General features: G+C 45.9%; 2 protein-coding genes across 6 annotated transcripts in view; both read left to right on the plus strand.

The window, feature by feature from the left end:
* The first annotated feature begins 309 nt into the window (after positions 1-309).
* On the plus strand, positions 310-5316 carry LOC112454541 (dnaJ homolog subfamily A member 1). Of its 3 annotated transcripts, none has more exons than XM_025016004.1 (5): positions 310-546; positions 2293-2473; positions 2583-2880; positions 2979-3318; positions 3408-5316. In XM_025016004.1, exons 2-5 carry the CDS (start codon positions 2336-2338, stop codon positions 3835-3837), a joined length of 1206 nt encoding a protein of 401 aa, XP_024871772.1. In that variant the 5' UTR covers positions 310-546; positions 2293-2335; the 3' UTR covers positions 3838-5316. The 3 variants fall into 3 exon arrangements, with proteins under 3 accessions (XP_024871772.1, XP_024871773.1, XP_024871774.1); XM_025016005.1 differs by having other exon boundaries at positions 2296-2473; XM_025016006.1 differs by having other exon boundaries at positions 313-546; positions 2293-2467.
* Positions 5317-6036: 720 nt separating this feature from the next.
* LOC112454577 overlaps positions 6037-25333 on the plus strand; it is a 202034-nt gene continuing 182737 nt past the window's right edge. For 2 of the 3 annotated variants that reach the window (XM_025016056.1, XM_025016057.1), the window contains exon 1: positions 6037-10128. In XM_025016056.1, the coding sequence (XP_024871824.1) occupies positions 8603-10128 (1526 nt within the window). In that variant the 5' untranslated portion in view covers positions 6037-8602. The remainder of the gene's footprint in view (positions 10129-25333) is intronic. The other variant, XM_025016054.1, reaches the window with a different exon arrangement.

Consider the following 25333-nt stretch of genomic DNA (forward strand, 5'->3'; position numbering starts at 1 on the left):
CACGTGGTTCAATTTCCCAAAAATCATTCGCCGAAATCGAGATAATCATGCGATACAAATAAAAGGTTATCCATGTAAAATCCATTACGAACAAAGAAGTTATCCATGTAAAATCTTTTATACATTAAAAAGAAGGAAAACATGGCATGTCTTTCATCTTTTAATTAAAAAAAAAAATAGATGCGCACAATTGTCGATCGTGAAACTGCTTGATCGGCCCGACGTGGAAATTGCGACGGGAACTTTCGAAAGGGGCCGTGTGCCGTGCGCGCGTAGCGCTTCCGCCAACGTCGGTCGGAGCTGATTGGCGCACGACCGTCGGCCTGACGTTGACCATTGCCGTTCTCTAGGAAGTTTCGAGAACGTAGCGCGCTGCACAGGCGGCAATATCGGCAGGCGACGTGGGCGCACGGGGTTCAGTCTTCTTCAGTCGTTCAGTTCGGTACGTGAAACGTTGCGACGCGGACGCGGGGACGGAACGAGGCTCGTGCGAAACGTGCGCGGTCATCCTTGGCGACACTCGCCTCGTCGCTTTTACGTTAGCAGGTAAGTGGTTCTCGCGAAATCGCGAGATCCCCGTTGTCGAGGTTGCGGATTCGTTCGCGCGTTCGCCGATCCGACGGTGGCCCGTGCGGGCGAGCAACGGGCGGACGAAGTCGCATGATCGATCGATCGGTCGGTTGGTCCGCCCGCGCGATCTCTCTCTCTCTCTCGCTCGCTCGCTCCGAGAGGCGCAGTCAGCGACTGGCATACTCGCGCGCGAGGCGTAGACACGTCTAGAACTTCTCGGAACCGCTGTCCACGGAGTTGGGAGTCTCGTCGCGATTCCTCCTGGTCCGAGTTCGCGTAACGGTTACCGGAGCCAGCGAAGGGGGGCGAGGAAAGGGACGGCTTAGCGGACGGTCGAAGGTTGCGCGGCGATATATTTCGCACGATTGCACATTAGCTGGACTGGACATTACGAAGCGGGAATCGAGTTCAATCGAGTCGTGCTGATCGGCCAGGGCGAGTACTCGCGTTGCGACAGCGAGCTCGGAAAGAAAGATGGTGGAAGCCAGTAACCTGGCTCTCAAGCCTTCGTGCACGCTTCCCTGACTCGCGTCGATCGACGATGCACCCGCGGCATTGGCTAAGACGGCTAAGAGAAAGAAAAAGAGAAAGGGAGGGAGGTAGAAGGAAATAGCAGAAACTCGCTTATCACGGAGAAACGCGCTTCTCTCGCGACAGCGTGCGTCATAGCCGTCATATATCGAATTCCGAGCGAGCGAAATTCGTCGCGAGCGATCCGGCAAACGTTTTTTTTTATCCCGTACTGCCGATTTTTTCATCCTGCTCGGGGGAACCGCATGCGCTCGGTATACCTGCACGACACCGGAAGACTCCGGGAAGCGAAGAGACGGGTCTCTTTGTTCGAGAAGCGTCCGCGACACGCGCCTCGCCTTTTAAAATCCTCCGCTCGCTGGTCTACTCAATATATACTCCCAGCCCTGCCGTAGACGCCATTTTGAAACTCGCATGAATCCACGCACGAGTGTTGCGTTCTTTGGATTTACGGGCGAACCTCTGGAGCTGCGCGAAGAACTGTCCGCGTGCAAGTTGCGAGACTTGAAATAAATCATGATTAAAAATTGGGAAAAAAGAGAAAGAAACGAATATTTATTGCTCAATATTTTTCCCCGTTTTTGGTTTTGCTCTCCTTTTTCGCTGTTAGATATAAGTACAATTTGAAATTCAAGGTCAGAACGGAAGTTCTTCTCCTGGGGCCATTTGTTGCCAAGTGCTTTTGTTATCCGTTGCACTTTATGTAACAACTTGAGCTGTTAATTTAAATATTCCTGAGAACAACTCCAAGTTGCATAGTCGCATTACGCGCTCTCACTCTCCGATCACATCTGACCATGTTAGAATTTATGAGTATTATTGAGTCTAGATCCAATTATGCAACGCTACAAAAGCGATGCATTCGTTTTAGAATTATTGTTTATGAATTAATTATGAGCTAAACGTGACTATACCTTTTTGGTCGTGCCTGCGTATGTCGCAACATCTCGGGTTGTTTGCTTCATCAATGAAACGAATAGAGCGTATATGATTCCTCTGATGTCATTTTATCGGTAGATTAAGTGATGTGACATTTTGAGGGAATTCATTATGCATGTGCATTTTTTTTCCCCTTAAGAATGTAAAACTTGTGTTTTAAGCGTTTTTATCTGTAAGGAAAATTGTCATGTATTGGCAGCACCTTTAATTAAAAAATTGAGAAATTTATTATATTTTTTTTCTTGGTTTCAGCAGGAGCGTTTTTAACATAACACGAACTTCTTAACACGTGAAAATGGTTAAGGAGACTACATTTTATGACGTACTGGGCGTGAAGCCTGGATGCTCGCAGGAAGATTTGAAGAAGGCCTATAGAAAGCTGGCTCTGAAATATCATCCCGATAAGAATCCTAATGAAGGAGAAAAGGTTTTCGTATGCAAAGAAAAGAAATAAAAATAAAACTGAATCTTAAAATTTTAAATGTATATCGCGTTACACATGATAAAATCTAATATTTACGAAATATCGTATGTTTTTTTAGTTTAAGCAAATTTCTCAAGCGTATGAGGTATTGTCGAATCCTGAGAAGAAGCGTATCTACGATCAAGGTGGGGAGCAAGCTTTGAAAGAAGGCGGTATGGGTGGTAGCGGCTTCTCTTCTCCTATGGACATCTTCGATATGTTCTTTGGCGGGGGATTTGGCGGACGAGGAGGTAGGAGGAGAGATCGCCGAGGTCAGGATGTCATGCATCAGTTATCAGTTTCTCTCGAGGAACTTTACAAGGGAACTGTTCGTAAACTCGCTCTGCAAAAGAATGTCATCTGCGAAAAATGCGAAGGTAAACGGTTTTATGGAGTGAGAACGGTTATAATTCTAAAAACATCTATATCTGTGTATCTGTGGCAAGAGAAAACGATTTCCTTTTTTTCCTATTAGGTATCGGTGGAAAGAAAGGTTCCGTTGAGCAATGTTCGACTTGTCATGGCTCTGGCTTACAAGTACAAATCCAGCAATTAGGTCCGGGAATGTTGCAACACTTACAAACCATGTGTACAGAGTGTAAGGGACAGGGAGAGCGTATCAATCCCCGTGATCGTTGCAAGTACTGCAACGGAAGAAAGACTACTAGAGATAGAAAGATACTTGAGGTTCACGTTGATCCGGGGATGGTCGATGGTCAGAAGATAATTTTCAGCGGCGAGGGTGATCAGGAACCAGACTTGGAACCTGGCGATATAGTTATTATTCTCGAAGAGAAAGATCATGAAGTATTCAAGTTAGTAATATTTCAGACTATTTATTTCAGAATATTTATTGACTCATTATTTAACTGTTATTAATACGCCGCGATTGATTAAATTACAGGCGTTCGAGGAACGATCTGATCATGCGAATGCAACTAGAACTTGTAGAGGCATTATGTGGATTCCAGAAAGTGATTCGCACTTTGGATGGTAGAGATTTAGTGATAACCTCACTTCCCGGCACCGTGACAAAACACGGTGACCTGAAATGCATCTTGAACGAGGGCATGCCGATTTACAAGGATCCGTTTACACACGGCAGACTTATAATACAATTTATAGTCAATTTCCCGAAGAGCATAGAACCATCGCTTATCCCGGCATTGGAGCAGTGTCTGCCACCGAGAGAAGAGGTTATAATTCCAGACGGTGCCGAGGAGTGTTTACTTACTGACTTAGATCCTGAGCAGGAGCAAAGGCGGAGAGACACGAGACAAGCGTATGAAGAGGACGAGGGGGGTCCGTCGCGAGTCCAATGTGCCACACATTAATTTGATTACACTAACCCTGTAATAAACATAGCCGTTTCTTTCATTTCGAACTCTCTGTCCCATTCGCTCGATTCTGTATCGTGCCCAAGAAACAACATGGATATATATAGGCAAATTGTTCAATGAGTGAAAAAGAAGTTGAAATAATTCGACTGTTTGGATACGCAAAACAGTGAGTACTGTAGTTATTGATTCTTTAACTTTATTAATTTTTACGCGGAATATCATACGATCTTGAAAGTAGATAATCGTTACCACCTAGCGAAAAGCATATCTCTTTCCCGATGAAGGATCTTATTAAAGTGCATCTTACTGAGATACTTATAAATAAGATGCTTTATTAGAATTTTAGTTTGTCTATGTAACTATGTTGTTTCTTTCGATAGAGGATCACTAAAAATGTGTACTTATCATTACACAATGATAAGAAAATTTAAATTTATTTAGATTTAACGTAAAGTTCCGACGCCAGACGTTACAGCATAATGAAAGGCATCATGTATTCTCGAACATCGCGATTGTCTCTGATGTTTGACCACGTGTATCGCTCCAATAACCAGCTAGCAGCTCGACAGTAAATACTACATGGCTAAAAATAGAGTTAAAATTCATATATGTTTATTTAGTTCAATTATGTGAATTATCCGTATACGATTACTTCCTTCAGATATTAATAGCAGCAAACTTGTTTACTCAGGATTTTTAAGCCTGAAAATTGTCTTTTACAGTTTTCTAGAACTTGAAATAATCTCGGGATGTGTCAATCAATGTGGAAACGGTATAAACTACGCTTGGTTAAAGCCTTAATGTAACGTTATCAATCGTATTAGAGATCTTGAAACTTTTCAAAGTGGGACATTATTCCATATTCGTAGTATTTAATTTTTTCCAGTCGCTTTTGTATACTGGCGTGTGACGATGATAACGGAAACACAATTTTGTTTGCAAATGATGCAAATAAAACGGGGAATCAGGTTCCTGTATGTGTGTGTGTGGACGATTGCGCGTATTCATAAGCAGCTTCTGTGCAATGATACTGTGTCGGATCTAATAATTTCCCTTCTTTACATTCGCCAATGCTGATATTTTATTACATATTTTAGTAAAATCAATGGTTGTCAATTTAGTGATTTCCTTCCTGTGGAAACTTATGCAAACAAATAAACAAAAAATGATCTTTTCTTAATAGATATATTTCTACAAGTTTATTGGGTCATTTTCACCGTTTATCTTCATCAACGCGCATGAACAAATGCTCTAGATAATTCATAGATTCTGTACTATATTAAATTAATATACTTTCAATACACATTCACATAATTTACTGTATACATGGTCGTGTACTCGTCCGCAGTTACTATAGCGAATTTTAATAAATAGCCAACATGTCTTGTAATCTTATTTATTATAGGAAAAATTGGTGATTGATTAGGTACTTTTTTTGAGCGTCTCAAATAAATTTGGAACTGTAAAATGAGATTATCGATTTTACGCCCTTTTCAAAATCGGACCTGAAATTCCTCGCATGGTTCGATTAATCGAAACACTGTTCCACGTAATTTCCCCCTAAGATTTACTAATTCGTCGCAAGTAAACGCGCAGATTAATCGCTAATGACGTAATACTTAATTTATAGATTTGCCTCCTTGTAGTTTTCGTTTTAGAAATAGAAGAAAGAGGTAACGTCAAAATTAATTTTCAATAACGAGAGGAGATTCTATTTATTTTAAAACTAAATAAAATAAATGGGATTAAAAAGTGAGCTTTTACGCGAATGAAATTAAAACGGAGTAAATTTTTTACGTTAGCTTGCCATTCGTGCAATCGATTATTCGATAAATAATTATAAATTTGTGAGCCTTCAATTATTCGCCAATTCGCGCGCGATATGCGAAGATTCGTGATAAACATATTTGTGAAACGTCGATTCACGAATCGCTCGTTATTTCGCCTGCATTCCGTGAATGACGGATTCATTCGTTCTGCGCGAGAGAGAAGGAGTCATCGGCCATTCTACGGAGAGAAAAGAGACGCGATATCGAATAAGCCCGCGAGGACGACCGCGAAATTAACGCGCGTCCCGTCCGACCGATAGCGGCACCGTCGCGAGTCGCGCGCGACCGCTGCCTCGCGTCTCGCGAGAGCTCGAGCTCGCGAGTCGCGGCGAGCGGGTCGATGTTTTTAGCGACGTGCTTAGTGACGTGCGAGTGGCCCGAGTGTGGCGAGAGTGTCAGCCAGGCGCAGAGCCAGCCGTCGGGAGTCGGGATGCCGCAGAGGTTTCTGGGTATGCGGTGGGAGCCATATTTTTTCAATATCAGTTACGCGAAAACGGCGTAGCGCACCGGGCACAGCATCTGGCGGGCACGGCATTCCGATCGGCGGATCGGCCGCGCGACGTCCGTGTCGGCCGGCGGTGAGAGTGGAGTCTCGGGGCCGCGTTAAAACGCAGAACGGCGTACGCGATTATCCGACGCGCGTACGGCCGTCGCCGCTCGCCGCGTCCGCGCCGCTGCCGTCGCTTGTCAACCGAAAATAATATAATAACACCCGGGGGGGCGAGAGAGAGAGAGAGAGAGAGAGTGAGGGAGAGCGGGGAGGTGAGGCCGCTCCGTGAGAAACGGAGTAGCGCGGACCGCGCAGGTGTTCGGCACGGCGAGAGGGTTAGTTAACTTAACCCGAGAGTTCGTAACCGCGCTCGTAGTGGTGATACGTGGTAGTAGTAGGAAGGTAGTAGTGGTGGCCGTCGCGCGGTAGTGGTGGTGGTACGAGAGTACGAGGTAGTGGAAATGGTGATGGTGGTGGTGGAAGAGTGCCGGTGGTGGTGGTCGTGATACTCGCTGCTGCTGCTGCGGCTGCTGCTGTGACGATGACACAGCGTCACAACACGACGTTCGTCCGTCCGTGCGCGATTTAACCCGAATCGTTACGCCAGCGGCGTAAAAGTGTGTCTCTCTTTTTTTTTTTGCCGTTCCTCTCTTTCGTACGGAACGCGGCGTGCGCGTTCGCGCCATATTTACCGATCGAGCGCCGACCGCGGACGACTCGAGCCGAGCCGAGCCGCCTGAAGTCCGGCGCGATTAAAGCCGCGGCATATACGCAGTCAGTAGTCAGTGTCGAGGGAGATGGCACGCCGCTCGGCCGCGTTATCGCATTCGCCGGGATCGTGATTGTCGGTTGCGTGACGGGTTTTTTTTCGCTCCCCCTCCCCTTCCACCCATCTCTCGCGATATCCCAAGCGGCGTGCCGTTCGGCGTAATGACATAATTGAGTGCGTGTCTTCGGTGCGTTCGCGTACTCGGGAGTGCGTACGCGCGACGACTCGATCGGAGGGACGGAGTAATGTTGTGGTGGCTGTGAAGTAAGGCGCGAGTTTTCGAAGGACTCTCGATCCGTTTTAACGAGTGTGTCGGTGGGGCGCGCTTCGATTTCGAATCGCCGGGTGCCGGGTGCCGGGATTAAGCCGCGACGCAGTTGCGCGCCGCGACATCGGGGGGAATCCTCGTCGATTTCGCGTCGCGGCGGCGGGGACCCGCGAACAGTGAACACGGCGGGTGGCGGCAACTATACGACCACGGGCCGTCACCTTGAGCCGAGAGCGAGAGACCTTTCGCGCGTACGTAGGCTCTCGCTCGCTCCGCTTCGGAGAGAGACGTAATTCCCCGCCGATAAACGAGCGGCTCGGGCCTCGGGCCTCGGGCCGGCTATGAGAGTTTCGAGTCAATCGAGTCGAGTTAACGGCAGTCGCGACCTTGCTCGACGCCGCTGCCGCCGCCTCGCGCACGATCATGCTACGTAACGACTCGCGACGTGTGCAACGCTCGACCGCGCGGCAAGAGGACGCGGCGTGGAACGTCGCCGTGCCGCGGCACCGAGTCTTCTGAAAGTGGGAGATTAGAGAGAGAAAGAGCGATAGCAAAGCGGCGGAAACGCGGAGGGAAAACGTCAGCCGGCCGGCCGGCACCCGATGGCGCCGTTTCGAATTCCGATCGCGTTCGCGTGCGACGACGTGTCACCAGCTGCGACATTTTGACGAGCGTACGTCTTACCTCAGGAAAGGAAGAGGCGGAAGAGGAGGAGGCGGTGGAGGCGGTGGAGAAGGAGGGGAAGGAGAAGGAAGACGAGCGAGGAGCGAGGAGCGAGCGGAACCGAAGGAGGGAAGCCGAGGAGCCGAGCCGCCGCCGATCGTCGAATCTCGCGGGAGAAAACGCATCCGTCGGCGCGTCCCGCGCGCCGTGCCCGGCGATCCCCGCTGGCGCGTCAAGGAGGTTAGACGGCCATTGACCGGCGGCGAGCAGCGACAGCGACAGTGTGTACTACGCGCGCCAAACACGCGCCGGTTTCGAGTACGCGCGACGTAGGGGAGCGAGCGATTCCCTTTCCCGCCGTTTCCGCAAGGGGAGGGACGCGAGAACCCTCTTCCCCCCGCCCCCTCCGGGGGATCCACGCTCGTGTCCGTGTCCGAGTCGCGCGAGCATTTCAACCCGGTGCGGATTCGCGTATATTATGTCGTGCTACGTGTGCCGCGCGGAGAGACGCGACGCGACGTGGAACAGCGACATCGGTGAGAGCGCGCGCGAGGATAATTCGTGGACCACAGGAGGTTCGTCGTCATCGTCGAGCGCGTGAGGAATCGTGAGCCGGCTCTCGCGGAGGATGCGGCAGTACCCGCCGCCGGTGTCCCCACGTAGGCGAGCTACGTGCCACGTCGTGCCAGTGATGTCGTGGGTGTCGTCAGGGTCATCCGCAGCGCTGCTGGACCTGGACCATGGCCGGCAAGCCTGAGCAGCCGTCCACGCTCCCTGCTCCCCCGAGTCACGGCCATCAGCATCAGCAGCATCATCATCATCATCATCAGCAGCAGCAGCAAGTGCAACAGCAACAGGCGCAGCAGCAACAGCACGCGCATCAACAGCAGCAGCAAGCTATACAGCAGAATAGCGTTCTGGTGTACGTGTCGGGGGAGAACTTCGCGTACGCCACGGCGGTGGGTCAGAATGTCGCCGCAACCGCTGCTGCCGCTATCGCGGTCGGTTATCAGTCGCAGCCGCAACAGCAGCAGCAGCAGCAGACGACGCAGTACGCCGGTATCCTGCAGGCACCGCAGGTGGCGACGGCGCAGGCGGTTACGACGACCTTTCCCGCCAAAACTGCCGTGTATTGCGCCGACGACAGCAGTAGCGGGGTCAACGTAGGGAACAACGCCACCTCCGCCACCACCACCACCCCCGCGATCGGCTGTTGCCGTCTGAAACCGTCGCTCGAGACGACGACGACGACGATAACGACTACGGCGGTGGCGACGACCGGAGCGGATGGCTGCGAGTCCAGACATGCTCCTCCTCTGGCGACCAACGAGGACGAGGAGGATTACGCGATGCTGTATCGACAGGCCAACCTGGGGCATTCGACGACAGTGTGCGCCACGTCGACGACGACGACGGCGATGATGACGCGCGTCGCGGGGTCGCGCGAGAACAAGCGAGCATCGGAGAACGGAGAACGCTCGACGGCGGACAACGATCCGATGGTGTCCGGCGCGAAGACGTATCAGACCGCGCGGCTCCAGCACGGCGTCGCCGGTGACGCGTACTCCGCGAGGTTGAGCGGCGAGTATAACGCCACGACGAACAATAATAGAATCGTCGCGGCGCGACCGATGCGGGATCCGGGCGACGTCGGTCTTCTCGGTGGTGACGACGAATGCGTCGCGTACGGTACCACGACGTCCACCGGCGGTAGTAACGGTATCGCGCTTCAAAACGCCGGCGAGCAACAGGCGGCGACGAGCGTGGACGACAAGAGCCGGCAGCAGGACGGTTTCGATCAGCAGGCCGCCTCCTCGGCGCCGACGTCGGCGCTGGGCGCGACAGTGGTCAGTGTTGGTGACGGCAGTGTTGGTGTTGGTAGTGGTGCCGCGTCCGGCGGTTGTGACTCGGTGAGGTCCGACGAGTCGTCGATGACGACCTACAGCAGCCTCAGCAGCCCTGACGAGAGTCAGAGTCATCAGCAGCCGGGACAGCACGACGGTGGCATGCCGGTGGCGAGTAATAATCATCCCGGCGGTGGTAGTGCGTGCGCGCAGCAGGCTGCGCGGCAGCAGCCCCCGTCGCGTGTCAACGGTAGTAACAATAATGGTGTGCAGCATAACGCAGTGGTGTTGACAATGAACGGTAGTGCGGTGGTTACGCAGCAGCAGCAGCAGCAACAACAACAACAACAGCAACTGTCGGCGATCAGCGTGCCACGTGGATGGAAAAGGATATGCACCAACGGGGTCATCATTTACATCAGGTGAGTTATTATCGCTATTATCAGTGATCAATGTGGTTTTCGATTTATCTCGTCAAGCGCTATCGCGTAGCGAACAAGCGTGTCTGTGAAGTTGGCATATCATTTTCCAGCAGATCAAAAATAAAAGGGAATTCTTGTCGCATGCAGTCGAGTTCTATAGTTCCTGATACTTATTAGTAATAGTTCTGGTGATTTCACTCAAAAAACAGTCGATCGCTAAAAAGTATCAGGAATTATAGAACTCGACTGCATGCGGCAAGAACTCCCTTTTATTTTTGATCTGCTGGAAAATGATATTTTTTTCTTACGTCGAGAACGATAGTCTTTCCCACGTACGTGTCGACGGGCATCTTTTTCAGTCGCGCCTTATATCTCTTTTTGGTTTTCTGTCGTTGAGAGCGCCGCGTGGCGTGTTTGAATAGTGCATATCATTAATAACATTATTAGCATAAGCGCTTCGAAGCCATAATAAAAATTTATTCCAGATTGTTTTTGTTCCCTTGTTTAAGATTCTATTCACATAATTTACTACATTTTTGTGTCGATGTTTTATGACATTATAATGTATAAAAGTTTTAAAAGCAATTCTATCGTGCTCTGTTCTATCGTAACATGTTCTCGTGTCATTACAAATTTCAATGCACACAATCAGTTATATGGCAGCGCAAACCTTTTATTCAGCGGTCTTTGCCAAGGCTACTTGACTTGAAGAATTTCTAAATAAATATATGTTGACATTGTAATTTACGAGAATGTGCAACTAATCTTTCAACGTACGGCATACAATGAATTGGCTACACAACTATTTTAAGATAAAAATATTTCTATTCGAAGATAAACGATGTTACCTAGTCTATTACCTTAAATAGAGATAACGCGTAAAAATGGCATTTAATGTCAAATATTTCTATTGACAGAGTAACTTGCCACATCGTATTATCATATCATGACTCATACGTCAAATGAGATAACTTCTAAAATTCTAAATGTAATACTTAACAATGGCACGTAAAGCAATATTACAGCATTAAAAATTGATTTCGGAATAAAATAAATATATTAAAAAAAACTGAAAGATAGCAATTGCAACATATTAATAATAAATATTATCCTCATTATGAATAATGTAGAATTATTTCTTCAGGAAAAAATTAACGCGCGATTATTTTTTGCGGCGATACGACCTTAGCATTATTTTACTCATCGTATCTTGCAAATTGAATAAATCACTAGTCTCATTTGTATGTTAATCGAGATTACTGGGCTATCTTTCGGAGGAAAAATTAAATTTGAAATTGGTCGTCAAGCTTGGGGTCGCTTTAATAAAAAATATTGGAATCGAAGGAATGGATAAAAAATGTGTTATATTCCTCACGTTGTTTACAAATCTCCCTCTCTCCTTTTCCCTCGATAAAAATTTATTGTCATTCCACTCTTAATATCGTATGTTTATATGCGCCCCGCTATATCGAGAATGTCTGAACGCAGCAAGAGACAGAGTCTCGATCTATCTTCTTTTTTCTCTCTTTTTCCTCAAACGCGGAGACTAGCCGCAGTAACGTCGTGAGTATCCCGCAAATCGAGCAATAATTCGCGAGACACATTTAGGTGCCAGACGGACGTGTTTAAATTTATTCCTCGTCGACTCCATGCCAACGTGGCAGCCACTCCTCGTCCTTGTTTCTACGATGTTAACTGGCTTCGCTTAATTTATGAACCTTACGGATATAAAAGCCCCGGGCGCGCGTCTGGAGTACGCTTATCGCGCGATAAGGCACGACGTATTCTGCTTGCTTCCTACTTCTACGATTAACTTGGGCAACGGTGCCGATGCCAATCTTTTTAATTTGTTTTCTTGGGAAAGAAGCACTTTTGCGTCAGCGCAGCATGAAAAGTGGAGCTAATAGTGGCACGGAATGAGAAATGTAATTATCGCGTCGTCGAAAATCAGCTACTGACGCAAATCGTAATCTGTATCGAACATCTACGAGCTCGGTGCTTGTTGAATATTTAAGATTATTTAACCTACGTTTCCTCTACTCAATTAATTTTCTTTTTTTGTATTCGTTAAGTATCACATTTAGAATATTAGAAGTTATCTCATTTGACGTATGAGTCACGATATGATAATACGATGTGGCAAGCTATTCTGTCAATAGAAATATTTGACATTAAATGTCATATTTTTTACGCGTTATCTCTATTTAAGGTAATAGACTAGTTACATCGTTTATCTTCGAATAGAAATATTTTTATCTTAAAATAGTTATGTAGCTAATTCATTGTATGCCGTACGTTGAAAAGTTAGTTGCACATTCTCGTAATTTACAATGTCAACATATATTTCTTTAGAAACTCTTCAAGTCAAGATAGCCTTGGCAAAGACCGCTGAATAAAAGGTTTACGCTGCCATATAACTGATTGTGAGCATTGAAATTTGTATGACACGAGAACGTGTTACAAATGTTGTTTTCCGTACATTGTGATTGCACGCGCGAATTTATTTGCTCGAAAATTAAAGTCTCACGGTGCGACGGCGCAAATTTATTTTACACACACGTGGGCGTTAAACGCGCGTATGGTAAATCGCGCAGTGTAAATCGCTTTCATAACTCGTAATCGAATTGCCCAACGTGAAAGTCGAACGAGGCAACTGCACCTCGATTTCTTTTACTTCCAGGTAGAGTTCAATTTAGTCTCAATTGCCGTGAAGTATATCTCCGCCTTTCTCCTCCAGTATTTCGACCATCGCGCTCGCGGCGGCGAATGTTGGGGGAAGATTGCACTTGTATCGGATCGCATAAATTTTATTCCTAGCAGGCCCGAGGCTCGCTCTCGCTCCACCGTGTTTTCGCAAAGTTGTAAAATACGGTTGCCTAATTAACACAAAGGTTTCCGATCGTTATTTAACGCGCAATAAAAGTTCGTTAATTAGAGCTCGCAATCCGAATTCGCATTGCCGTTGTCAATCTCGATAAATATTTCTGATATCAAATGAAAGAACTGGTGTTTTTTGTTTAATATATACGTTTCCACAGATATTTAACGGCGTAATGAAACGTGCCGAGTAAAGTTGTTCATAAAAGAGGAAAATACATCGTGAGTTAGTCTGCTTTTTTTTTATTGCTTGGTCTATTTGTGGCTGTCGGCGCTATTTACTAAAGGTATATACGAGGAGGGGTAACGTTATTTAATAATCCGGAATAACTATGTAAAACTTTGCCACCCGCTCTTGTTGGTTCCTCGCTGAAAACTTTTTCTCACCCTCATCGCGACGGCGACAGCCGTACTTTTTTTCTTCGGGCAGTTTTCTTAAACTTTCGATGCGCGCGCGCGCGACATTTTCGAGCAATAAGAAGTTTGTCGCCGCCACATACAGCCGCCCGAGAAGCCATTCTCGAAGCGAAATTAGCGAAGTGGTCGATTATTTTGAATAATTGCGTCATTGCTGAATACACAATCAAATTAATAATATCCTGGAAACATTCCTCAGCCATAAAGTTTCGTATTTATTGACGCGCGACATGCATACCTCTAGAAATAGCATACGCACCGCCGTGATTATAATTAACATATTCATTATTCAATTCAAGACTTCCGGATACGAACAATCGCTTAATTGACGTAATCACATTAATATGAAACATTTAGCAAATTCTTTTATATTGATTGATCCATACAAAAAAAAAGGATAAAGATCAACTATTTTAATTATTATTTTAAGACGCACGTTTTTTCGAATAAAATGACAATTTCTTGTCACCTCGACGACGTATGTAAGGGCCGGTGAAAGTATTGTCGAATCCCAAGTCGCTTAAATCCCATGGAATTCATTCGTTCGCCGCCACCGAAGTCGGGAAGGGAAAACTACGATCGCCTCGAATGTAATTGGCGCGGCGGACCGACTTTGCCTCTTAATGCGCTCTCTGCAGTATTTTGAAGCCGGGTAGGCCCCACGTGAAAGCGGGGAAAAAAAGGACCGAGGGAAAAGAGAGAGAGAGAATGGGAGAGTCGACGACGAGGCGGGATATCGGCTTGCTCGGAATGAAGGGGGAGCCGCGGCGAGCCGGGGGTACGCGAGGCGAGGGCGGAATAGAGCCGGAACGAAAAAAATACGTCGTAAAGCCGGATTAATCCGCGCGCTGGTCGCGCCGCCGCCGCCGCCAGAGCTCATTGATTGCATGGAATCCGCGGGAGAGAGAGAAGCTTCCTGCTTTTCTATTGTCACACACGCGGCGAGAGACACCGCGCTGGCGCGTTTTCTGCCTACCGATAAATTGGCAAGTGCGCGCCTCCCGCGCGTAATCAATAGGCGGATCGCTTTTGTGCGAGAGTGAGCGGAGCAAGGTCGCCTGGACCGGGACGCCGTGCCGCACGCGGCGGATGCTGCGTGCGCGCGTGTCGCGCGTAGGTAGATTTATTCCCATATAAAATCGGGACGACAGAATTGATCGAGGTACAACAATGTGTATCTGGAATTTTGGGAAATAGTAATTCGATAGTAAATGCAAACTGCACGCTCGACGTTTTAACAAATACTGAATTATCTATTGAATTTATTTTTGTACACGAATCGCGAGAGGGCTGAATTAGAATGAGAACGATATAATTTACTAAAATGTTAATGTAATTTCATTAATGTCTCATTTCGTGGAAAAGCCGATAGTGTACGTAGTAGATTTAATTTGATTCTCATACGTCGCTCCGGGACATCGATGTTCGCTGTATTAATGTTATAACCCCGGCACAGCTTTAAGCGGAACGCATATATGACGAACACGACATGATAAACGGCGGGCGGAGAGAGAAGACTAATAAGCCGATTAAGATGAGTTTCAACGCTGCATTATTGTTTACGGTGTGTCATTCCGGCTGCGTGTTGGCGTCGTCGACGCTCCCGCGCATTCCTACAACTAAATGTCACCGTGGGGGCTACGGGCGCATAAAGATCACGTAAGTGCACAGCGCGGAAAAGTGAGCGAGCAGCAGTAGTTTCTCTACCGCGATCTGTGCCAAGTCTTCAATAATACGCGGAACCGCGAGCCGCGTACATTTCTCACGGCTCTCCCAGGCCAAGCCTCGATGCCACGTGCGTCTTGGAATCGTTTTGCCGTCGAGGTAATCTGATTTTCGCTCCGCGTTGTCCGGTGCTGAATCTCGAGCCGCGCGTCGCTTATCGATCGTTTTACATCGCGCAGGGAGAAAAAAAAATTTGTCGGCCGTTCGAACGGCGACGTTCAATCGCGTTTTGTGATTTTTTCCGCGCTTTTAAACCCCGCCGGTGTTTCTCGTTCCGCGCTCGTTCGCGCGCGTGTTGCTTCGCGTCCGTTTCCCGGTGCGGACACAATTCCGCGAAACAAACGCGTCGCTTCGACGCGCGTTGTATTTGCTGGCCAAGCGCGTTTGCTCGCGTGCTACATCGGCCGACGCGGCAGTCAGCTCGCGCCGATAGAGGATTACATTTTCACGGCTGTGTAATACATCGTGGGTCTTATCGATCGACCGTGGAAATACAGGCTGCCCTCAAACCGCCCTTCGTGTGGTTTTTTTTAACTGTTCATTCCTTGACTAATTGGAGATTGATATCGAGAAAAAAATGTATTCGAGATACCGATAGTTTTTGCGCAATTAACAATTTAAATGAAAAGACTTGTTGCGAATTAAATTTCATCGATTAATTTCCAATGGGCTATGATATAAATTCGGCTCTAATATAATACAATAACTACATTTGCCGTATCGGCATTGTCTTTTTTTTCACGTTAAACGCCAGCCAATGTTCTTTCGGCTGGCTTATCTTGTGTGGTGACAGTTACTTCTGTTTCATTTAACCGCCGCGCCGGCACACGCGATATACTGGAGATTCATACACGCGCGCGTCACACAACGCTGCCTTGAAATTTTACGCGCTGCTTCGTTCCCGCGCTTAAACCGTACGATCGTATCGTGTTTAAGCCTTTAATAAGATCGGTAGATTGCACACCTCTAACACGTGATAAGTTCCGAGTATCTTCGCGAATAGAGCTCTGTTTAAATACCTCGTTTTCCGCCGAGCGGAACCGCCTCGCTTCCTCGCGTCATGCATCGCGGTCTGCATCGAGATACAATATAGATCCGCGCTTAAAAATAGATAAAGCGACTCGCGCGGTGATTCAAGCGATGTAGGTCGCACGCAACGGACGTCTCTGTCTGTCATCCTCCATCTTACACACCAGCCACCTCGTCCGTCGCGATACACTCGTCGAGCAAAGCCGAGGCTCCGAATAATATCGTCATTAGGTTCGCGCCGCGCCGCGCCGCGCCGCGAGGCCTCGGATTCGCAATCGGGCGTGCTCGTTAATTAAATGCGACGCGCAATTCCGAAAGTCAGCTTTGAGCGGTGAGACTCGTGCGAAATTAACTCAATGCAGAAAGTACTTTTCATGTAATCGCGCACGCGTATGCGCTTAAATTTATATTTATTTCACCGTTGTAATTATGGCGTGGTTTTCCCTAAAATAACAATTTATGAATTTATTTAATATTTCGAGAAGTTTAGGATGTGGAATGGTCTCGAAATATTTGAGACCAAAGTGTATAGATTTATTTCGAGAGGAAGTAAAAAGGCGGAATATTTTTCTACGCAAGCGAGTGGAATACATTTATTTTTCGAGATTGAACAAATATATTGCACCATGCGAAACGAATGCACCCGTGCGTCTGCATAGCAGCTGCGTCTCGCGAATTGGCGGACGGTAACGTCGCTCATTCGCACGGGTCGGCTGCGTGGGCATCGCGATGTCGGTAACATTCTCGGCACCCTGAAATCGATGTTGCCGGAAGAACGATGTGCATGCGATGTGCATGTGCAAAGCGATTGACGTGCATCTGCGCGATTGATGTACCGGCGATCAAGGCAGAGCACTGTTCAGAGAACAGAAGGAAGCCGAACGCGTTATGCGCGCGATGCACCTGTTGTTTATCGTTCCTAGAATACACATCACGTACTTACTTTGTAGGATAAATCAATGAAACGCTAAATACAAATCTGCGACACGATATGGCGATTTATCTTGTCTTGCCGAAAATTTGTAATTTCCGAGATCTAACGGTGCGCATCTTTTATTCGCTGAGATATATGAATGTAGTTTTTTTTTTTAGCTGATGAGAGAGAGCGTTTATGAGATAAATAAATTTGTATTTACAGCATAAATCCCGAATACAGCATAAATTATGAATCACCGTTGAAATCACAGAGACCGATGTTTTAGTTGAAATGTAATTATAAACGCGTTATATCTTATCTTTACATGCCTCCTAGCCTATTTATTTCTTATGACTTATCATATATCAGTTTTATAACATAGGCGGTAGATTCAATCGTATTAAGATAGCGAGATTACGAAGGCCAGACGAGATTCTTCGAATTCATTCGGTACGGAGGGTAAACGTGAGTTTTTCCCTTTCTTTGTTTAGTTTCCCGATATTTACGCTAAGCACTCGCGGGAACGGAACTCTTTCGACCGCGGCGGTAATGCGATTTTCGCTCGAATGCCACCGGCGCGGCGCGACCGACCGCCGGAAGATCGTGCGAGGAGATGCATCGCGCCGACTACCTCGAGCCGCGGAAATGGAATACGGTCATTAGCGTGTCGAGGGAGCGAAATCCAATTAGTCTCTTGCGCCGAGGTTTCGTGCGGATACCGCGAAATAAGGGAAGATCTCGCTCTCTCTTTCTCCCTTTTTCCGTCTCTTTCCTTTTCTTTCGCGGAGGAATAAGATCGAAGAAAGAGGCAAAGCAAAAAGGGTAGAAAATGTAGAAATGGGTAACTTCTTGACTCTGTAGCTAGAAAAAATTTTTAGCATTAACGAGTGGCATGAAAAAATTGGCAAACTTTTTAGAACGAATCTTTTTCGTAGAAACTTGCCGGTAGTTTCTGAAACTTAGGTTTCATAAATCTTTATATAGATCTGATTCCTGGAGAAGGGGATCAGGCTTCGGCTTGCCCGTCTCCCGTCCGCTTCGACGATTATGCTAATGCGCCTAGTTGCGCATCTCGCCCGCACGAAACGCGCATGCGCTTGAACGTCGATAAATATTTATTGATGTAAGACGAGCCGGCTGAATAATAATAAATGGTCTCTCTATTTCGCCCCGTCCGGCTCTCCATCCCCCGGGCTCTCTTCCTCTCTACTTCCTCCTCTCTCTCCGCTCTTGCACGTGCGCGCGCATCTATGTACGTGTTTATTGATGTAACTCGAGACAGTCGCACGCAGTTAACAGCCCGTAAACATAGAATGCACCGAGGATATACGAGTGTTTTTCGTGTTCGCCTCTGGCATCCACTCTCCGGAGCCGAGTGCCGCTCGAGATTTCTCTATGACATTAATTCTCGCAGCGCTATGCATCTTACCCACGAGGACCGCGCTTGTGGAATAACGTGACCGCGCGGATCCTGAGAACGAATTTTGCTGGAAACGATGATAAAGCGGCTTAGCGTTCTCGCATACATCCAAATGCCTCGTAGAAGTAATTTTTATAATTTTGACCGCGAACCAGATATTCATTAAACGATTGTCGGAAAGTCACACTTACATTCAACAATATCTATCCGTTATTTGAAACCGATAAATTCTAACATTTGCGATGGCGATAAAAATAGTAAAAAGTTTTTTCAGATCGCGCAAAGTAACATGACTCATCCTGTACATGTTCTACGAGTATTGATCTGGTTTGGCAGCTTGAGTTTAGCGTCGCAATTATTCTAACCGGAAATATCGATTGGCGGGCAGCGAAAAAAGCGCGACTCGGAGTCTCGGCGCCGGTATTCCGGGGCGCACGTCTCACGAGGGGCTGCAACGCAGCCACGAAGAAGAAGAAGGGTGGTTCACCCTCCTTCTCTCTCTCCTCTCCCTTCCCGTTTTTCTTGCCGAGCACTCGTACAATAGACGCGATTTCATTCGTAGGCAGGTAGAGGTAGGTGATGCAAACGAATAAGAGCGATTTAACGGCGGTTTAGGCCCGACGCGACGGTTTTTTTCTCTCCCTCGGACGAACGAGAGACAAATCGAACTACACGCTCGCTCGCTTCTCTCACTCTTTCTCTCTTATCTACCGTGAATCCACATTTATCCACGTATTATTCGTCCATTCGCTGAATGCCTGCAAGTTCAGTGATCCGGATACCCATCGCGAAATCGCAGCCGGCGGTGTTCGCGACATGACGTGGCACGGGCGACACGCGTACATTAGTCGACGCGAGAACGCACGGCCGGATAGGCAAAAATGGATGAGCTCGTCAAATGGAATATTCGAAAAACGCAAATGGAAGTTCACCGGGCTCCAGAACGACCCGTCAATTTTTGCGCGTGTTAATTCTGCCATTCTCGTGTCGATTACAGCGAACGGTTTTGACGTTGTTTATTCGCCGGCGGCGAATTGCATTCTTGTTACATTTTATATAGAAAATAGACATTTCTATTTATATTGAAACTATACGTGTGCATATGCATGACAGAGTATAATGCGCGGCTTTACGAATAAATGAATTGAAAAGCCTCTATATTATTTGACTAATTTCTTCCATCTGAGTTTGATACCGCGTCAAATTTTAACGTAATAATTATCGCTGTAATCGGTGCATGGTTATTTGCCGATGATGCCATTTATTTAATAGAAAATGATATGTAACCACTGGCGATCGATGGACGCAAGGTGACACGTCGTTACACATTCGGAGCGAATTGAAATATTTATAACGCTCTATATCGCGTTTCTGGGTTGAGTTTCTACGTAATGAGCATTCACGTTATCGATTTAATTGTGCTGCCCATCCATAAAAGTTTCAATGACTTGGAATCGGTAGCTCGTACGCCGTGATTTATAGCTTTCCATTAATCTTTCACGTTCTTATGTTCCCTTTACTTGGTTAGACGTGCAAATGGAACGGCCAGCGACGCCGCTTTTATTTCATTTCTTGCGTCACCTCCAAGTAGAATGTCAATTGTAATTAGTTCGGTTTTAATCTCATTGACATGACACGGACGGAAAAACATAGCTTCCTGTCGATCGATTAATCACCCGATAACTGCCCGCAAATCCAGTTTGTCGCTAACGAGAATAAAGCGCGAGACAAAAATTCATTTTGACAATATATTTTTATCTTCAATTCCCGATTAAACTCGGGTAGCTAATCATATTAATGATAAATGCTGTACGAATACTTGCCCGACATTTCTCCTCGTACAACCGTGAGAGCGAAAACTCAGCTGCAACAGCTGCTTTCTAAACTGCGCGGTAAAATTATAATGTTTTTAATGATTGGAAGTTCTCGGAGGCAATCGAAACGCGGAACGTTCCGAGCGGAAGTGACGTGTTATTTGTTTCATTTCACGCTTGTGCACGCGGCGCCTCGAAAATAGCACGTAGCGCTTCGAGGGCGCGCGCTCCATCATCTAAGTTTAGATTCAGTCAGCTGTTCGGACAGCTATCTCGAGAAGGGCTACGAGGGCGTTCGAAGCCCTTTCGACTCTTTGTAATCCGACCATGTAAAAGAAACACGACTTTTTGGAGTCAGGGGTTTCGACTTTACACCCCCCCCGTCGTCCCCGACCTTCTTCTCGTCGCGTGGAAAGCCTGGAAGGTGCCTTTTTTCCTCGGTCCTCATTGTACTTTTACGGCTCCTTTGAAACATCGGTCGGGAGTTGCTTTCATCTTTCGTCGCTACTTTGATTCTTGTTTTCCGGCCTTTATCGAAGCGCGTTTACCTATATTTCGGAGCTTTTTACGTCTCTACGGATACAAAAGCTGGGATACGTTCGCTTAAAATGCGCGTGACATTAATGTCCCTCGTAGACAAAAGGTATTGATATGGAGATAATATCGTGGATGTTAATCTTCAGTGTAAATAGAAGTAGGAGAGTATGAGTTTAATAGAAGAATTTTTATAATAATTAGAAACGATATTTCCCATATTTTAAAGAATTATTTTGAATAAAATAAAATTGCATGTAAGAGATAAAATGAAATAATAAAAACTAAATGTCTGAGATTCATCGACTTGTTAAAATATTTATCCGTTTATGTTAATCTCTCTCCGACATTTAAAATCGTGCTCGAGGAAGTCGCGTCCGCATTACGTACAAAGATTGGCGTAAGCAATTTTCTTTGCAAGAAAGGGAAAGGCGTGATTGGTAGACAGACTTATCCTCGATGATCACGTAATATGATTTAAGGGATAAGCTATGAGAAGCGGCAACCTTTTCCTTTGTGCTGCGAGAAGGGCGGCTGATTCTTGGGAGTCCTGCGAGAAATGCAAGGGGCAACGCCTCGTGGCATAATCGTAAAGCGTAGGAGATCTGACCTGATCTGTCTGTCCCAAAACCTCCTCGTTAAAACGATCCTTTCCGGGCTAGCGGGAGTCACGCTTTAAACGACGTTTAAAGGGCCCGAACAAACAATGCTCGGCCTTAAACGGGTCTGACTCACTGGCTCGACCTTCCTGCTCGGTCCGTCCTATCTCTTTGAGCTGAATCGGCGAACGCGGTCATTCTTTCACTTTAGTCTTCAGATACACACGGACTTCTTTTGCATAATTTTTTCGCTATTTTCGTTCTTTCGATTAAACATAAAACAGGAACTGTAATGCACAAAGTTAACATGGAAAATTAAAGAGAAGTTGTGTACAGAGAAGAAACTTGAAGAAATAAGTTACGGATATGTATAGTCCAGGGTACAGAACTCAAAAGATATGATATATGTCTAACTGGGTCGACAATAGAATGTACTTAATTGAATCAAACCGCGAAGAATATTAGCTCTAAATAAATTAAAGAATATACAACTAACATAAGCATTGCGGGGGAAGAGAGAGATATCTTGTATATGTATATCGAATGAGGAGTTCGACTAAGATCTCTGACATTTGTCGTTACAAGACAGCTTTCTCGCGAGATTCCTCCGCGGCGTCATCGATCCCGTGATGGAATACGATGTACCGCGAAACGCGCGGGGGGGGGGGGGACGGACGGACGGGCGGACAGGTTTCTCTCGCGTACAGGAAGCGGAGAAGGAAGCCGGGCATACAAGCAGGAAGGGGAGAGAGGAATTTCGTTGAATCGCGCGATCATTGATTTACGGTGGTACCTCGTAAATACCGGCGGTGATGTACGATCGTGACCGCACACTCCCGGTCCGCACACCGCCACGAGTCCTATCCTTCTTTCTCCTCTTCCTCCTCCCTCCCGCCGAGCGTCTTTTTCCCTCGTTCTTTGCCACCGACATTTCCTTTGCGGACGGGCCTCTGCTGCTTGATTTATAATACGTATCGGTCCCTTGTCTCTTCCTCCGTACATGCCTCCTAGAGAATGCTTGGATTCCTCTGGCCATCTTTCCCCGTAACCGCTCTCCTATCATGCCATTCGCCCCTTGACACTGCTGAGAGAACCACGACGGATTTTTTTTTTCGTCACACTTTCATCCTTTTTTCCCTCTTTTTCTTTAGTCACCACAGACTTTATCTGCCGTCCATTGTATTGGTTCCAAATATATAAGCCGTTCGTCCGGAACCAAATAGCGATTGGTATTCGTATTGAATCCTGTGACCTGTTACGTTTGCTCGAGGACTCGTAAAAAACACGAGATAGATTTAGATTTAATCGAAATTGAAATTCTCGGAATTGCTATTATTTTTGCTCAGTTGCCTTGAATATTCATCGGGATACTTGTTTGGTACATTTGGTCTCCGCTGCGTGAGAGTCAAGACTAATCTTGATAAAAATTTATATTATTGGCATAGGAAAACAACATCGAGCATGAAATCTGCATCAAATCTGTTGCTCTCAGTTTATGCTCTAACAATAAGTTAAAAAATAACTATCTAATAGTACAATATTCTAAACTTTATAAAACATTTAAAATAGTGCAAGTGCAAATTTGTATATTGGGTTTATTAATGTTTTTTAATAATTATTTCTTTCGCAATCCCGCAGTCACCGTACAATGCATTAATAGCGTGGCGTATCCTCGAGACTTGTAAGTCGCGTTAGCGAAGAAAAATTAAGGTTATCCGTGGCCGGAGTCACGATTGCATTGGTATCGTGTAGAAGGGATGAGAGACACGAGAGGTCGACGGGATCACGGATTTCGGGGATTAGCGGAGGGGGGGGGAGAGAGAGTAGAACGGAGCAGAATGAGCGATAGTTGCGCAACCACACCTACGTCGCCGCCGCCGAGCGGCGATTACGCAAACGTGATAATTAATTGCCAGTGTTCTCTGTTTAATGACTCGTCAAGTCGTTCGCTAAACACGCCAAATTGCCGCGACGTCACGAAAATCGCTATACAAGTGCATCGTTGCGTGTCGAAACTGTTAATCCGACGCGGCGGCTTGCGTAACCGCGAAGCTCTTTTTCTCATTGTCGCCGTGATGTTTTTCTCGGTCGTCTTTGATTCCGTTCGAACGTTCGTGAGGATCAATGTATAGGTGCGAAAAAGCTCGATCTTCTAATCTAAGTCAATGGGAGCTTAGTAACAAAAGAATGACAAATGTTACATCATTTTACCGCGCAGTTTAGCACTCTACTTTCAGATTTCTTACATGTAATTGACGTGAAAGTTTCAATTCTCGATGTAAATGACCGAAGAATTCTTTAAGTGTAAAAAAGAAGATCCAAAGCTTTTTTTTTAACGTGGAGAAATCTTCTACTACTAGGATCCCTGACCATAAGGTCAGGTTTATCCAGTAGCCCCTTCTAAAAGGGGGGGGGGCGAAGATCCCCTCGCCTCCGGGCAGAGACGAGGGGAGTGTCAAATTTTTACCGGCTAAAACTTCACGGTGGTCCTCACGGCGCATTTAGTGGGGGAATCTCGGGAAACGCAATGATTCTTCCGGGACAAGATCCAAAGCTACGAATTCGCATTTTCGTTACAGGAAAATTTATTCCAATCAGAATCAATTGGAATTTTTCAATACTTTTTAATAAAATTATCAAGACCCTATTTCGTGAGAATTCTTAAGAAAATATATTTCTGGAAAAAATTTCCACGAAAATTTAAAAACTTTTAATAAAAAGGGGTCCGAAAAGTCCCCGCAAAATTCTCTCATGTATTTTTAAATAAATTGATTTTAAAGTGAAATATGTTTTTCATATTACCGGTCTGAACAACTCACACTGTGTTTAAATTTCTATGTGATTGGTGCTAACAATAAAGTAATTAAATAAGCTTCATTGCACGAGAATATATTTGTCGAGATTATTCGCAGAGAAATGTTAATTTGTTTTTTAAGTAAAAAAATTTTTATGACTCATAACTTTTTAAATAATTTCTTGATTTCTCTTAGTTAAAATTTTCCAATATTTTCTCTCGATCGTCTTCTAACGTTAATCTTTCGGAGGAGACATTAAATTTGAAATTGGTCGTCAAGCTTGGGGCGAGCTTGGGAGTTTTACTTAAGTACATTGTTGGTCGGTTTAATAAAAACGTTACGTGTTTCCGCTATTTTCGGGACATCCTATGTAGTGATACCTCATAAATATTTAGATTGTTAAAGCTCATCGCTCGACATAACTCGACATAACTCGCTCGAAGCTCGAACGGACCGCATTAGCGGGCGCTTTTAATTCGTCGGCTTAAACAAAGCCGACCGACAAGGTCGAGGCATCGACCCGAAATTAAAACGCGCGTAGCCTTCGTTTCGCTAATGGAATTAAACTACGTCTAGTTTAAACGTAGATACTATTAAGCGCGATGTACGTATAATGAAGCGCGAGTATCGAAATCAGTGTAATTGGTGCTTCTCGAAAATTAATTGATTTTTATGCTTTTTTTTTTGCTTGTTCGGTGTCTGTGAAGTTGGCATATTATTTTCCAGCAGATCAAAAATAAAAGGGAGTTCTTGTCGCATGCAGTCGAGTTCTATAGTTCCTGATACTTTTTGGTAATAGTTCTGGTGATTTTACTAAAAAAAAGTCGATCGAAAAAATGATCCGCTAACTTTCCGTAGCAGATCATTTTCTAGCACATCAAAAATAAAAAAGAGTTCTTGTCGCATGCAGTCGAGTTCTATAGTTCCTGATACTTTTTAGTAATAGTTCTGTTGATTTTGACAAAAAAAAATCAATTGAAAAAATTATCTGCTGGTTTTCCGAAATCTCGGAATTCCGGTTTATCTAAAATATTTTTTTAATAATTCTGAGCATACTGAAGCATTTTCTACAGAGTTCC

Source organism: Temnothorax curvispinosus, unplaced genomic scaffold (genome assembly GCF_003070985.1).
Source record: "Temnothorax curvispinosus isolate PA1 unplaced genomic scaffold, ASM307098v1 QBEX01005133.1, whole genome shotgun sequence".
NCBI classification, from domain to species: domain Eukaryota; kingdom Metazoa; phylum Arthropoda; class Insecta; order Hymenoptera; family Formicidae; genus Temnothorax; species Temnothorax curvispinosus.